The sequence below is a fragment of the Takifugu rubripes genome, chromosome 17 (genome assembly GCF_901000725.2).
Source record: "Takifugu rubripes chromosome 17, fTakRub1.2, whole genome shotgun sequence".
Classification (NCBI taxonomy): Eukaryota; Metazoa; Chordata; class Actinopteri; order Tetraodontiformes; family Tetraodontidae; genus Takifugu; species Takifugu rubripes.
In genome coordinates, this window is record NC_042301.1 from 8,318,520 (window position 1) to 8,334,813 (window position 16,294).

General features: G+C 47.1%; 1 protein-coding gene and 1 long non-coding RNA gene across 4 annotated transcripts; one reads left to right on the top strand and one right to left on the bottom strand.

Moving 5' to 3' along the window:
- The first annotated feature begins 213 nt into the window (after positions 1–213).
- LOC105417667 (uncharacterized) lies at positions 214–3,676 on the top strand. Its single transcript, XR_003891529.1, has 3 exons — positions 214–637; positions 2,357–2,504; positions 2,796–3,676. It is a non-coding gene; the product is annotated as an uncharacterized lncRNA (long non-coding RNA).
- A 354-nt stretch (positions 3,677–4,030) lies between these two features.
- pex6 (peroxisomal biogenesis factor 6) lies at positions 4,031–10,312 on the bottom strand. 3 transcript variants are annotated; one of them, XM_029850609.1, is made up of 18 exons: positions 9,780–10,312; positions 8,342–8,890; positions 8,104–8,270; positions 7,921–8,004; positions 7,601–7,712; positions 7,257–7,390; positions 7,080–7,185; positions 6,800–7,002; positions 6,546–6,732; positions 6,239–6,315; positions 6,030–6,144; positions 5,750–5,955; positions 5,598–5,659; positions 5,284–5,392; positions 5,097–5,213; positions 4,907–4,984; positions 4,674–4,810; positions 4,031–4,596 (listed from the first exon to the last, which is right to left on the bottom strand). In XM_029850609.1, the coding sequence occupies exons 1-18, from the start codon at positions 10,287–10,289 to the stop codon at positions 4,448–4,450; spliced, it is 3,102 nt and encodes a 1,033-aa protein (XP_029706469.1). In that variant the 5' UTR covers positions 10,290–10,312; the 3' UTR covers positions 4,031–4,447. The 3 variants fall into 3 exon arrangements, with proteins under 3 accessions (XP_029706469.1, XP_011611025.2, XP_011611024.2); XM_011612723.2 differs by having other exon boundaries at positions 4,671–4,810; positions 7,080–7,182; positions 9,780–10,311; XM_011612722.2 differs by having other exon boundaries at positions 4,671–4,810; positions 9,780–10,310.
- Positions 10,313–16,294: the final 5,982 nt, after the last annotated feature.

The following is a 16,294-nucleotide window of genomic DNA, read 5'->3' on the forward strand; positions in this document are numbered from 1 at the left end:
AGCACTGGAGTGTGTCTGCTGGAAGCAACTTCATCATCATCACGCTGCAACCATATCTGATTCTGAGTCTTACAGGGGACAGAGATGTAATCTGCTGTATTCTGTCTGAGAGTCACATTTCAATCAGATCCAACGCTGAATTAATAGATCCATGACCTTCTGGAGACACTTTTACACGTTGGCCTCTGCCAAAGACGCAGAACTGCGAACCTGCAGCAGCGCCTGAATCGGCAGCGCCTAATCCTTTCATTTTCACCGTCTGAAGCTAACACTTTATGTTTCACGCCAGCATGGTATCGTCACAAGGCTTTCTGCTGCTGCAGAATTCATCAGTCATCAGAAAAAAGTCATCAGTTCTGCTCATATTTGACTTGTTAAAAAGTTCCTTTTCCCAGTATCCTAGCAACAGCTACGTGTTACTCTGTGATTGGCTGTTTCTCGGGGGGCCTGTCAGAAGTGCTGAGTTGAATTGCCCCCTCTCTGGCTGGCTCTTGGCCCCCTATTATTGAGCACATTTGTTGTTTTTTTTATGTGCCGACTGAAGCTTCTAGTGTGAGAGCAAAAACCTGCAGCGGATCAGATACGAGCCTCTGCAGGGCCGTCAGGCCACAAGCTAACAAATGTGCGGGGTCAACTGGTAAGAGTGCTTTTTTATTCTTGTAGCAGGTTAATTAGTCGAGCACTGAAGTTGTGACAACATGCATGCTTCATCAATTTATGTTGAACTTCTTCTGTGGGAAGTCAGCTTTTCAGCTGTTGTTTACTGGTGAAGTTTTAGCCTCTGGTATCATGCTGAAGGAACATCTGCTTGTGTGCCAGTCTGAGGTGAGAAGTCAATTACTGGATACAACCTGGAGGTGGCGTTGTGTTTCTACGCCAAGATGGGAGCTCAGGGTTTTTGCCACAGTATCAAGACAATCCTGCTGGATCGCAAACCTTATGCCAAATTAATCTGCAGGCAAAGTTTGGGGGACCCACAGAGTGAGAGTGTGTTGGCCTGGTGACATCTAACAGCAAGCCTCACTGGAAGCACAATGATGGCGTCATCGGCATCATTTTACATCTACGTGTTGCTAGATTTCTCTCTGGCTGCTTTCAGCCCGCTCCCACAAACAATTGAGACGTTTGTTTTAGGCTTACCCCAAAGGTGGCTACTGTTAAAGGCTGCTTAAAGATGTCTGCCTGAATGGCCATTCATCTGAATGATGGGATATCTGGATTACCAATAATGACATAACAGAGTTTTAATCAGTTGTCACTTTTAGATAGATAAATATTATCTGTTCTGTTTCAAACTTCTTTTCTAACTCATTTTTCAACATCCATCATGAAAACTGGCTCCTCTGCTAAACTGGTCCAGGCTTCATTAGGCAGGTTCAGAATGATTACTCCAAATCTACCTCCTCCAGCCTTTGTGGTGGGACATACATCCTTAGAGAACCGGTTCTGCTCTCATTTTTCACTGGCCGCAATATGAATCCAGAATAGACTTTGAAATCCTTCTCCTGTCCTATGAGGTCCACGAAGGACCAGATCATCCCAGTAGACCATTTTGCTCTCAGTGTTGGTTTACTGCTGGTTACAGAACTGTTACGAGTAGAATGGGGCTCCAAACCTTTAGCTATCAGGCCCCCTGCTGTGGAACCAGCTCCCTGGACAGGTATAGGATGACAACGCGAAGGTAGGATGAAAACCTTCTTCTTATAGTCAGCATAGGGGCAACTAACCTTTAGCATAATCTTAGCTATGCTGCTAAAGGCCAAGATTGCTGGGGTGCAGAGATATGATCAATTGACGTTTTCTGTCTCCCGATTGGTTCATGGCTGCCGTAAAAGAAGATGTTCCTCTCTTTTTCACTCTCTATTCCCCTGTGTCGAAGGTCAGTGTTTGATGTTATTGACAACTTTTTTCTTCTGCAGTTCTCTGCTTCTCTCTTTGAAACTATCTACAAGTCTGATAGATTCCTCCACATCATCAAGATCTAGATGAATTTAATTTACAAGGCCATTTGTTTGGTCACTCCCCCTAACTTATGTCCACAGGGTTAAGTTTTGCTGGATTAAGACTGATACAAATTCCAATTCCAATTCATCTGCCTGGTCCTCCATCCACCAGCAGCAACACTGAACCAGGATGTTCCCTTGTGTTCATCTCTGTTACTAATCAGAGGCAAAGTGGTGCCTGAATAGTCTCATTAATTCCTGAGTCCACTGGGAAAAACAGGTGCTGGATCTAACCAGATTTGACAGTTTGGATTGATATGCTGTGATTTGTACCTGGTTCTGCAGCTTTAGTTGGGAAATGAAAGGTCCAAAGAGTGACAAATGTCAAGCTTAATGGTCTGGTGTTCTTGAAGGTTTCCCAAAGGGACGCTACTGAGAAGCTGGCTCACCAAGTCACGGCCCAGGCTGCTGCTTCTGATTGCTGGGTTGAAGAGACCTCAGGTGACCCTCATGAGGAGGAAAAGGATGAAACGCACTAAAGTAGCAAAGGCCACATAAGCGGTAAATATGGCTTCTGCTGTACCAACTAATACTGAACCTGAACTGCTAACCACGAGAGCATTACTTCTGCTTGCCAATGTAGTGTAATTTGTCCCATCCACCCCTGAAGGCACCATTTAGAATTGCTTATGGTTTGGTTGATATAGTTGAGCAAGACACCAGTTAGATCATGTCATGTGGTCGTGAGCCAGGTCAGAGCAGAGGAGCCAATGATTCTTCCTATTGATCAGAAACACAGCAGGTGTTTCATTTCCTCCATGCTTCTCAACTGTTTCCCTGTTTTTGTTGAAGGAATCCACCTCCCGACTTATTGCAGAACCTGCTGGACGGCAGCTTCACCCGAAGCTTTATCACCACTGAAGCTGCGGGATGGATTTTCAGTGTAACCAACAAAACTTCCAGACCGATCCGGATTCTGGCCAGGAAATGGGCCCTCAGCTCCAGCCAGATCATTCAAACACAAGGTCAGCCTGGAGCCTGCACTTCCATGAACCAAAACCAGGCGAATAAACTGGAACAGGCAGTAAAAGCCAGACTCACATTCTTCTTCACTCTCTACCACAACAGAAAACATGAGGCAAAGCTTCCTCGGAAGCAGAACCTGAGCTGCAGATATTAGCATGTGTCTATGATTGGACCCTCAAATTTGGCTTCAAACCACCGTTTTACTGGTTTGAAAGTTTATCAATAACGAGAAGCCAGTTCAAGATGGTTCCACTCTTTAAACCATCCCATCTTTTTTATTTTCTAACATTCTTTGTTATCCACTAACAACAATCAGAATGACCAGTGGGAGTCTCTTATTGCCGTGTGAATTTCTACAGGTTTATGCTGCACTTTTCTATATTAATATTAATTAAAAAAAAAGATTTAGTAACATCTCCAGGTTTATACATCTGTATTCCTTTTCTGCTTTGCAGGTTTTTGAAATTGTTTACTTCTGGTTTGTAGACCATTTCTGCTAGCCTTCACAACACAGGATAAGACATACAGACACACTCTCTCTACTGATACTGAAAGATGCGTCCGTGAAGCTAAATGAAACTAAAATGTGCCACTGCTCTTCCCAAATGAGCATTTGTCAGGTCTTCAGTTCAACAATTTTTAAAAATCTAAGGCGAACCAAACATGCTCAGCTCTGTCAAAATAAACTTGTGACTTCATCAACTTAAGTCCTATTTGTTTTGATTTCTAAACTGGCTGGTTTCAGAATTTTGCCATCATCACCTTATTTAGGAAAATAACTTTTAAAATAATGTCCAATAATTAGGTTTTTATTTTCCATTTCCTCATTATCTATTCCCATTAAAATACTTTGTGTTCTCCAACTGCTAGCAGAACTCTTCCTTTTGTCACACTCATATTCATATTTAAATGGCATCAGCTAGCCGAAGAGCCCATAATGAATCTACACCTGCCAAAGAGGTGACTTGTTGCTTCCCTCTGCTGTACTGGAGCAGATGCTACATGCTACCTGTTAAACTATGTGTCTTTATAGGGGTTTTCCCCTTTGAAAAAAAGTTAAGGCAGGTGTCAGAAATTTACTTACAAATTTACAACACAAATAAAATGGCAACATGCTATATTTTACATCTGTTCATTTGGAAAGAAAAACAAAAAAATAATTTTAGTGCTTGTGGTAACACCTAGCAATCATAAAAACAGTAATATAATACAATGAAAAACTTGAGTCGCCATTTTAGAGTTTACCGAGTTTTGACTTCAAACATTTTAAGTCATCTCTGTATCAACATGGATGCTAATGCTTTAGCCTCCTGGATGTTAGCATCATCATATGTTCAGACGTGTGTGTTGTGGCTTCTATGCGAAAAAGAAAGATCAAATGCTGCTGACTGTGGCTGCTCTGACAGTGGGACTAGCGGCTTCCAACTGATCCTGCTCGCTTCCTAATCCAGCAGGTCCAGGACACATGAATTCCTGCTCTAATTTCTGTTGTTACAGCCTTCCAATTTCTGCTGAATGTTTCGGTATCTCAAAAGTTCCTCGTCAGAGACAGATGGCTGGAAGGACTCCAAAGCTGTCGTGAAATCTTCAGGACACAGAAGGAGCGGCGAGTCTTCACCATCCTCACCTGAATTTGATTGACAAACACTACTGAGCACGTCTGACACCAGCTAACACCAAAGGTTTCTGCTGTGTTCTCACCACCCTCCATGAAGACCATCTTCCTCTTGATGGCCACCATCATGGCATCTGAGCACAGAGCGTACAGGTCGGCGCCACTCATGTGGGCGGGGCAGCGTTCCACTACCTGCTGCAGGTTTACGGTAGGATCCAGTTGGAACCTGGACAGCAGATTCACAACAGTTTCACCTGATCAGGTAAAGAGCCACGTATGTGTGTGAAACAGGCTCTGGGCCAGCAGAGGGAGCCCTACTCACTTTCTCAGGATGGCCTGTAAAACATGCAGCTGAGTCTCAGGCTCCTCGCTGAGCCCAACGAAGACCAACTTATCCAACCTGAAGAACACACAGTTTAACGTGAGTGAGAGTGTGAGAGAGAGAGAGTGTGTGAGAGAGTGAGAGTGTGAAAGAGAGAGTGAGTGAGTGAGAGAGAGAGAGAGAGACTCACCTGCCAGGTCTCAGCAGTGATTGGTCAAGCAGGTCTGGACGATTTGTGGCTCCAATGACAAAAACACCAACAGCTGAGCTCAGAGTGTCAAGTTCAGCCAGCAGCTGAGATACAACCCTGCAAACAGCCCACCACAGCCTTTACTGGGGCCCACGAACACATCCTCACCTGTTCAACAGACCCTCACCTGTCCATCACACCTCCAGAGTCTCCAGTGCGCCCCCTGTTGGGAGCCAGAGAATCCAGTTCATCAAAGAAGATGATACAGGGAGCTGCTGCACGTGCTCTGGAGAACACTGTACGTGTGCACACACAGGTTGGGTGAGGTTAGGTTATATAGATATAGACATATATAGATTATATCTGATATTTGATGGAATCAAATAATCTGTTTTTGATTCATGTCATTATGAACTAACAAACTTTCCTAAATGTTAACAAATGCTAAGTGCAACACTGGCAGATGTGAACTCAGGCATAAAAATAAAGGTTAAGTGAAACCTTCTCTGATGTTCTCTTCACTCTGACCCACGTACATATTGACGAGTTCAGGACCTTTAACACTGGAACACAGACATGCGCACACACACATAACCCGTCATCAGCATACTCCTCTTCCACTGACTGACTGCTGATGAATCAGCTCTTTCTACCTGAGGAAGGTCATTGAACACTCTGTAGCAACAGCTTTGGCCAGTAGAGTTTTTCCTGTTCCTGGTGGTCCATACAGCAGGATTCCAGTGCGGTTCAGACCCAGAACCAGCAACTCAGGGTGCTGCAGTGGCAGCTGCACTGTGTCTAAGATTTCCTTTTTTACCTGCTGTAGACCACCAACATCTTCCCAACGTACATCAGGGATCTGTTCACAGAGATATTACAGCCATATCTACTTGGACACCTCCCCCAGGGACAACAAGAATCAACTTATATCACTTTGGGTGCCCCGAATGCTGTGGCCTGGACATCCTGCAGTGTCTCCAATGCTACAGTGAAGTCCTGGTTTAAGAGGGTCACTCCACTGTTGCACAGCTCCTTCTGCTGTCCACCACTGGACAAACAAATTCAAAATCAACAGCAACAAAGTCCTTTGATGATCACATCAATGCTAAGGTTATCAGAGTAAACAGCAAGCAAACACTCACCAGCTTTGCCTGAGTCTCTGACAGGCAGATCTCCCTGCTGCCACCACAAGAGCTGCCAGATCCCCCAAAACAAACCCCTGATGAGAAACAACCACAAAACCAATCATCACAGGTTCTGATCCAGTGGTTTACAGCAGCTGTTGTGGAATCTCTGCAAAAGACCTCAATGTTGCTCTGCTGCCATCCACCTTCTGGCAGGGGTCTATTCTGTGATCTTACTCGTAATTAAAGGAAGCTGTCTGCTTGCTCCACAGAGTTGTTGGTAAACTCTGTGTTGATCAGGATCTACTGCAGGATAGTCATTTACCATGGTGAGTTTGGAAAGTTTCTCCAGGTTGACATCCATCCCCATGGACAATTTCTGGCTCAGACTGCCAAGCATGATGTGCCTCTGTTCCTCACTTGGACTTTCCATGCCCACCTGGTGGACAAATGCTGCTGTGACGACTGCAGATAGATCTCTGGCCCTGCTGGTGGTTGCCACCACCGCCACCCTGGAACCCACACAGGCATCAGTCACAGAACACAAGCAGCTCTTCGCTAAACAACTGAGAGCCAAACCTGCTGGAGATGCCACCAAGCAGCCGACAAAGAGCGCCTGTTATCCTGCCGTCCTCCTCGATGCCACCTCGTGGTCTGAGCAAGAAGTGCAGGTTCCTGAGCAGCAGTACACAGGGCTGCACTGTGCCAACCCGCTGAAACACAGCCATGAGCTTTGCTTCAGATGCTGCTGCAGTGGCCGCCAGCAACGACACACAATTCACCTACAACAAAGACCAAATTTGCTCTCTTACTGATGAATAACACATTTATATGTATAAGGTGTAACAGGCCCAGGTACCTTCAGCAGGTGGAGGTTCAGTCTGCGACTGGCCACATTCAAGGCTGTTACTTTACCACTTCCTGCAGGTCCAGAGAGGATGATGGTGCAACCAGGAAGGACACTGCTTTAACCACAAACACCACCAGCTTTTAAGAACAGCCATCACTGCTTCCTGTGGGTTTGTAGGTGAATTACCTGTGCTGCAGGTGTGGTGCTATGATGCTGCTGAGTAGGTTGATAGTTGGCTCAAGACCTGGAAAAGACAAACTGTTCCACAGAGACCCTCCATCTACGGAGCTGTGGGGGACAGTGCTGTTGTTGGATGCCCCCTGCAGACAGACATCACTGTTTCAGTCACTCAGTCTGTCCTGGTGCAGAAATCAAATGCTCCTCAACAAGTACAGATTCTGAATGTTCTTGTGTCCCAGTCTAATGTGGACCAAATCCAGACATGAGCATTTCATTTATGTAGGAACATGTGATCAGAGTTGAGCAGGAACATCTCAGACTTAGCATCCAACCAAAACCAGATCACTCACAATGTACAAACAGGTGTGCTTTCTGTCCGCAAGATAAGTTCCGTCCCCTTCGACTTCCTCTTCTTGCACACGTGAATACACGCCATGCACTTTGAAGAACACTGCTGGAAATCTGATACAGAAACACCATCCTAACAATCTTCCATCTTCTCAGATTTCTTTTAACTGTGGAACAAACTCAAAACTGAAAATTTGATTTCTCTCCATCTTCACAAAAAAATTACATACTAACATTTAACAGAGCTGATTAATTTAAAGTTAACTGGTGCTCCAGGAAGGAGTTTCAGTCCAACTGGAGGTTTAAAATACTGCAGACGTACATTTGGACTCCCTCTGAACTGTGTTCCAGCAGGTCTGGATGGTTTTCAGCTGGAACCGTCAGGATATCTCCCTGTGAAACCACCCTGAACACACACACAACCACACCATCTAAATAACAGAACAAATAATGAACAATAACATTTTTTCACGGTCTAACAACTTTCCCTTTGGTTAGCATGTACCTCGGTGTGCTGAAGTGTTCAGACAGTAGGTTCTCATAGGAACTCAGACCTTCATACTGTGGTGACACAACCAGCTGAACGTGAAGCTCGCTGGCAAACGGTGGGGCAAAGGAACGGCTGAGACTCTGAGAGCAGAGGCTGCCAACCACAACAGTAGGGCCCAATCTCTGAAAGTGGAAAGTTAAGTTAACCAAAAGTGCAAACATGTTAACTGTGTGTCAGTTGGTTTCCAGTCCACCTTCATCTTTAGTGTGAAGCTCTTCCTTGGGACCTGTTCTCCTTCAGTCATGTTGAACCAGAGTGTTGATGATATGAAGCCATCTTCCTGATGTTTCTGTGTTTCTGGACTCTGGATCTGGTCTACAACTACAACAGAGACCAGCCTCTGAATCAACCCCCCTGATCTCCATAGTTTGACCCATTCATGGTTAAACAGCCCCAGTTGCAGCAGCAGCTGTTTGCTCACAAAGACACTGTTGTCCTCATCAATGCCAGTGGCTCCAAAGTGGTGCTGAGCATCCACTACCTTTACCTCCAGCCAACACTGCAGTGCCTGCAGCACACCACAGAACCTTGAGCTGAGAAGCCTCTGGCTGTCCAGCAGACACCGACCTTCCCCAAGACCATCAGCATAATGAGCAAAGTCTGACATGCAGAGGCGGAGGGGTCTAGAGGGCAGAGGGTCCTGAGGGTCCATCAAATCAAAGCCGTCGGTTAGAACCACAGTGGTGTCAGCCGTGATCTGACCTTGCATCACAGGAGAACAGTCCAGGACAAGCAGCTCCACCTGAAAACAAGTTAGGCCAACAAAGCAACGCTTCAGTTCTTCCTTCTGTTTATCTTAAGATGTTAAAACTCACAATTGGAACCATTGTCATTCATCCATGTTGAAAGACTGTGGGTTAGGGTACCAAAAAACATTCATGCATTAATTTTGTATTTCTAGTCAATGTCATCCAAGGTAACCAATATAGAATTAGAGGTAGTGTGTGTTTCTGAAGATTTGTGTGTTCACACACACGTTAATCAATCAATCAATCAATCAATCAATCTTTATTTATATAGCGTCTTTTACAATCAAAATAGTTTCAAGGCACTTTCCAGAATCCCAGGGCCTAACCCCAGACAAGCAACAGTGGCAAGGAAAAACTCCCCTTTAACAGGAAGAAACCTTGTGCAGGACCAGGCTCATGTAGGGGGACCCTCCTGCTGATGGCCGGCTGGGTAGAGAGGGGGGAGGACAGGTAGATGATAGAATGGAGAGAAGAGGAGAGGCACAGAGCACAGAAACACATACAAAAATACACTATTTATGCAAGCCGCCAGCCGAGTGGGTCAGCGGGGCCTGAGGTCATCACGCAAGTTAGTGAAAGTGAATTTGACCCCTTCCTTGGCATACACAAGGATGGAATTGGGAGTGGGTGTCTCAGCCCATCTCCCTTTCCGGAATTGGTCTAGTAACCGGAGGGTTGCTAGACCAATTCCTGCCCTATGAGCTGCGCCACATAAATAAAGACATGAGGGAGGAAGGTCCAGTCCATCCTGGGCTCTCCAGAGGGAATTCCCTCCGATGTCACCTGTAACAAATTTCTTTGTACAGTAACCTACTGAATACCAAAATCACGTTTGGTGTCAGCCTTTTGGCAGAACGTCTACGGGGTCCCGGTCAGTCCCACCTGTTCCGACTCCTCTCCAGGCAGAGGGTTTAGCGTCAGCAGCAGCGGCTCTCCCCGCCGGGCGAGCAGCAACTGTTGGCGGCGACAGAGTTCGTGCAGCCTGCAGGTGAACTGTCCGGCAGTCGCCCAGCGATGACTCTGTCTGCTCCGAGCTCCGAGCACCACTCTATCAAGTTTGACTGGCTCCGTAGCCCGTACGGTTCCGGTGCAGTCGAGGCCATAGAGTCCATGGTATCGCATGAAAAGGCGGCTCGTGTGAAGACGTATTCGGCTTTGGGATTTCGCTGTGGTTCCCTCCTCGTTGGTGGGGTGAACACGCAGTAAAATTGTCTGGATAGTGGAGCCATAAGGCCGCTGCAGGCTAAAAAGGACGGTCTGAGAGTCGTTGTTATTTTGGAAGAGTAAATGGAACCAAGAGGTCGACAGTAAAACATCTAAAGGACTCAGATGAGGCGGAAAACTATCTGTACAACACAACTCTGCCGGGGTCGCCATTTCCTCCCGCGTCATCACTGAAACAGGAAATGCCCCCGAGTTTGAAGAGGAAACCCTGTTGGGCAAACAATGGTACTGCAAAGATGGCCTCGGTCACCTGCTTCCAATGGGCCCCCAAAAACTCTTTTTCTTAGGCTAACATTGTGAAAGAGATGTCAAGAACTCAATAAATGGTTTGTGGCCATATAAACCTACTGGTAGGGACTTTTTAATCACCCTTATTTAAATCATTATGTTCCCTATTCCGAGTTGTAGTGTATTATTCTCAACGTTATGAACGCGCTTCAGAACAACAGGATCGAGCCTGACTGCACGTGAATGTGTGACCAATCCAATTAGATTCACTGCATGTTAGTATAGTGCAGTTAGAAGCTTAATTCGTAACATGTAATTATCTCAGATGAATGAATATCAGTAATATGTCTGTCATAAAGTTAGTATACTCACTGTTCAGACTTGAGTCAAGTTAGAAAGAGATTCACAGATTGGGCGTTCATGGTTCAATAACTCAACACAGGAACATTTGTAGTCAAAGAACACCTCATCTACAATGTAAACTATCAACTACAACCTGATATTGATATCATTAGGGCTATTACACAGATTAACACCTCTAACAGAAACACATGATCTGGATGAGTACACGGACACTGTGACCTCATATATCCACTTTTGTGAGGAGCGCATTCTACCAACGCGCACTAGGGTGAGTTACTCCAATGACAAGCCCTGGTTCACACCGAGACTCAGACAGATCAGGAAAGAAAAGGAAGCAGCGCTGAAAAGTGGAGACAGAGACTGCTACAGAGAGGCCAAATACCGGTTTAGCAAGGAACTGAGGAGAGCTAAATCTGTGTATTCGGAGAAACTTCAGCAGCAGTTTACTGCTAACGACTCTGCTTCTGTGTGGAGAGGCCTGAGGCAGATCACCGACTACAGGCCTCAGGCTTCAAAGGGTCAGGACGACAAAGCCCTTTGTCAGAGCCTGTCCCTCCACTATGCCCGCTTTGACACCTCGTCAGCCATGCCCAACACCTCCCCTCCCCCCAGTGTCACTGCCCCCATGGACCTTACTCCATCAAAGGCAGTCCCCTCCTCCTCCCCCCCTCCACTCACCATCAGTCCCCCCCCCATCACTTACCACCAGTTCCCCCCTCCTCCCCCCCTTCATTCACCATCAGTGAGCAGGATGTGCGCAGGCAGTTCGCCAGGCTGAACCCGCGCAAGGCCCCTGGCCCGGACGGCGTGTCTCCCTCCACCCTGAGGCACTGCGCAGAGGAGCTGACTCCTGTCTTCACAGACATCTTCAACTCCTCCCTGGAGTCGTGCCAGGTGCCATCCTGCCTCAAAACCTCAACCATCGTCCCTGTCCCCAAGAAGCCACGGATCACTGGGCTTAACGACTACAGACCTGTGGCGCTCACCTCTGTAGTCATGAAGTCCTTAGAGCGCCTGATCCTGCCACACCTCAAGTCCATCACCACCCCCCTCCTGGATCCACTGCAGTTCGCCTACAGAGCCAACAGATCTGTGGACGACGCGGTCAACCTGGCCCTTCACTCCACCCTGCAGCATCTGGACTCCCCGGGAACCTACGCGAGGATCCTGTTCGTGGACTTCAGCTCTGCATTCAATACCATCCGCCCCGCTCTGCTACAGGACAAGCTGTCCCAGCTTAGTGTGCCTGACTCCCTCTGCAGGTGGATCACTCACTTCCTGACGGATCGGAGGCAGTACGTGCGGCTGGGGAAGACTGTCTCCGACTCCGTCACCATCAGCACCGGATCACCCCAGGGCTGTGTACTTTCCCCCCTCCTCTTCTCCCTGTATACTAACTGCTGCACCTCAAGCCACCAGTCTGTCAAACTGATCAAGTTTGCGGATGACACCACCCTCATCGGTCTCATCTCCAATGGCGATGAGACTGCCTACAGGAGGGAGGTGGCTCGACTGGTGTCCTGGTGCGGACACAACAACCTGCAGCTGAACACTCAGAAGACAGTGGAGATGATTGTGGACTTCAGGAAAGTCACAGCCCCTTTGCCCCCCCTTGCCCTTATGGACTCCCCCATCACCATCACGGACTCCTTCCGCTTCCTGGGCACCACCATCACCCGGGACCTTAAGTGGGAGCCAACCATCAGCTCCCTCATCAAGAAGGCCCAGCAAAGGATGTTCTTCCTACGGAAGCTGAGGAAGCTCAAACTGCCTCCCAGGATGTTGGCGCAGTTTTATACGGCCATCATCGAGTCCATCCTCACCTCCTCCATCACCGTGTGGTTTGCTGGTGCCACCGCCAGGGACAGACTGAGGCTGCAGCGCGTCGTGCGCGCTGCCGAGAAGGTGATCGGCTGCAGGCTTCCATCCATCCAGGACCTGTATATCTCCAGGACCCGGAGGTGTGCAGGTCGGATCACGGCCGACCCTTCCCACCCTGGTCACGGACTGTTTTCCCCCCTCCCCTCAGGCAGGAGACTACGGTCCATTCGGACCAGAACCTCCCGCTACACTAACAGCTTCTTCCCCTCTGCCATCAGGCTGCTGAACACCAAGTGACTTGTCACTTAAGCACCATGTACAGCAGCCAGCCAGACTCATAAACAATACATTACTCCTCATGGACCTGCACTATTTCTTACCACTCACTATTTATGTATATACTGTATATAAGTCTTATTTTATTTTATTTATCTTATTCTAGTGTGGTGTTGATGTCTAGTGTTATGTTGAATGTCACAGCGGCACACCATGACAAATTCCTAGTTTGTGTAATACTGTGTATCACATGAACAATGGCAATAAACCTTCTTCTGATTCTTCTGATTCTGATTCTGACATCACTGTTTGATACTAGTTCCTGTGTTCTTGGGATTTTTCTCAAATTATTATATTATATTACTATTTATAATATAATATTATTTATAATTAGAATTTATTTAACCGCTGCCTCCTCTTCAGAGTCAGTGCTTGCAGCTACAACTACGAAAACTGTCGAGTGCGTCCGAGCGGTCGTGGGCGCGCTTTCCGAAAAGGCTACTTGGCCCCGTGGAGGTACGGAGCGTGCGCAGTGGCATTTTTCTCAGACCCGGAAGTCGATCGTTGTTTACTTCATGCGGCAGTGTACTGACCACAACATTGTATAGGTTAAAATTTGATGGTCAAGTCTGTTAAAAACATAAAGATGTCCAATATATTAAAAAAATAAATAAATGTAAAGTTTAAAGTTAAAAAAAAATACTCAATGGATAAAAGAAAGAAACAACACAGTTGAGCCTTGTTGTGGTTCTTTCGAACTCCATACTGTTAGCTGACTGCCTAGCCTCGCCCGAGAGAGAGAACGCGTCGTGAGGGCAGTACAGCCAGTGTCTTTTGTTGTTGGAAGGAGTGGAGGACTGCATTGTACGTGGGTGATAGGAAGTGCCTTAGCCCACCACCTCTGTTTAAGGATGGTTGTTCCAATTTGACATGGATAGCTTCATCCCTCTCAAACCAGCAGTCTTCTCTGGCCAGTATCTGTATTTGGCTGTCCTCAAAGGAGTGCCCGCTCTCCTTTAGGTGTAAGTGGACTGCTGAGTCCTGACCTGAAGAGGTGGCATGTCTGTGTTGTGCCATTCTTCTGTGGAGAGATTGTTTAGTTTCACTAATGTACAGTTCCTTGCTTTCCTCCTGGCACTGTACAGCATAAACAACATTCCATTGTGTCTTGGTGTCTTGTCTTTCGGGTGTACCAGCCTCTGTCTGAGAGTGTTGCTTGGTTTGAGCTGAACCGGTATGTCGTGTTTCTGGAGGATCCTCCTAAACTTCTCAGAGACCCCGGACAGAAAGGAGATAGAAACCCTGTGGCGTTTGTTTCTCTCCTCCTCTTCTTTGCTGGGGTCTCGTTTTCTTGAGGTCTTGGTGAAGGCCCAGTCTGGGTAGCCACGTTTTGAGAGCTGTCTTAATGTGGGGTTCAGAAACATGATCACCTGACAGGCCTCTGTCACCCCACTTGGAAATGGTCTCTTCTCCTCTCCTCCCCTCCCCTCCCTATTCTATCCTCTACCTGTTCTCTCCCCTCCTCTCCTCTCCTCTCCTCTCCTCTCCTCTCCTCTCCTTTCCTTTCCTCACCTCTCCTCTCCTCTCCTCTCCTCTCCTCTCCTCTCCTCTCCTCTCCTCTCCTCTCCTCTCCTCTCCCCTCCTCTCCTACCTATTCTATCCTCTACCTGTCCTCTCCCCTTCTCCTCTCTCTCTACCCAGTCGGCCATCAGCAGGAGGGTCCCCCTACATGAGCCTGGTCCTGCTCAAGGTTTCTTCCTGCTAAAGGGGAGTTTTTCCTTGCCACTGTTGCTTGTTTGGGGTTAGGCCCTGGGATTCTGTGCCTAGAAACAATTTTGATTGTAAAAGATGCTATATAAATAAAATAGATTGATTGATTGATTGATTGATTGGTTGATTGATGGATTGATTGATTGATTGTTTCCCCAGCGGGAACCCCTCACGGAGTGGTGGCGCCACCAAATACAGTCGGCACAGATTACCTCGCTTACTGGACCCACTTCTGTTTTGGCTCAGTCCTTTAGTTCGGGACTCTCTCCTGTTCGCTCTCGCTCTCTCCCCTCGCTCCCCTTCGCTCGGAGAAACGGCGCTGAGACATAGTGGTGCCGCCGAGGCGACCACGGAGCTATTGCCTTCATTTTAGACTTTTAACAGTGTTTGTAAATTGTATTATCAACTTTATATTTACTCTTCTTAGGTTTTGTTTCTTTTCGTTTCTTGTTTGATGTTGTGTTTTTTTTAGACGATCTGGTCACAATTTATTTGCCTGTCTGTGTGAGGTGTGTGTGTGCGTGTGTGCTCGTCGCGTCTAATTGTTTACCACTGGAAATTTAATTGTTCCTTTTCTTTGTGGACAGGTGCTGCGGGCCACGGCGGGGACCAACCCCTGGTGGAGGGCGTTTTCATCACACCCCTCGTGTGTGGTTTTGTTTGCAGTGGCACGGGTGTTTTTAGTTTGTTTATCTCTCCTAATTGAGTTTTACCTGCCGGTGGGGCCCCAGCCCTGTCCACCCCTTTTGTTAATTTAACTTTTGTACAGCCGAGTATTGGATTTAATAATAACATTGTAGCACATAACCCTCAATCCCGTCTCTGCCGCTGTAGTAGAACCGAGTGATTGTTCACTGGTTAATTCCTGGGGTAAAATTCCCCAGGTGGCGTTGTGGTCAATTGTTACACCTCTCACACGCCACATGTAGGTTTTCTGTAGACTTCGATGGTGAGGGTTCTGTCCTCAGTGATCTTGACTGCAGTCCAGAAAGGCTAGACTGTTTCCTTTTACATCTTCCCGGGTGAATTTTACATGCTCATCTGTTTTGTTGAGGTTATTCGAGAACGCTTCCAATTCTTGTGTTCGAATTTTGACCCAGGTGTCATCAACATATCTGAACCAGTGGCTTGGTGCAGTTCCTATGAAGGCTGTCAGGGCCTGGGATTCCATCTTCTCCATATATAGATCGGCAACTATGGGAGATAATGTTGAACCCATGGCACAGCCATGTTTCTGCCTGTAGAAGCCTCCTCTGTACTGAAAATAGGTGGTGTTCAAACACAGGTCCAGCATGGTGCAGATTTGGGCCGGTGTTAAGGCTGTTCTTTCTGGAAGATTCTTGTCCAATAGAAGGTGCTTGTGGATGGTGTCTATTGCGCTGGTGGTAGGGATGCACGTGAAGAGTGATGTGACATCTTAAGATACCATAGTCTCTTCTGGATGTAGTTTGAGTCGACTGACCTTTTGAACAAAGTCTTGGGAGTTTCTCCACTCCTTCCAACAACAAACCAAACGTTCACACCATTTCAGGAGACCTGGTGACTCACCACCAAATGAGCCAGCAGACAAAGGGGAGACACCTCAACTGAAACTAGGTGAACGACCCTGCCAACGACTCTCGGGTGATCACCCAGATCATTAACATTCCAAAGGTACACAAGGGCTATAGTTTCAAGCACGGTCCCCAGCGAGTTCAGAACTGAAGAAGCCTTCT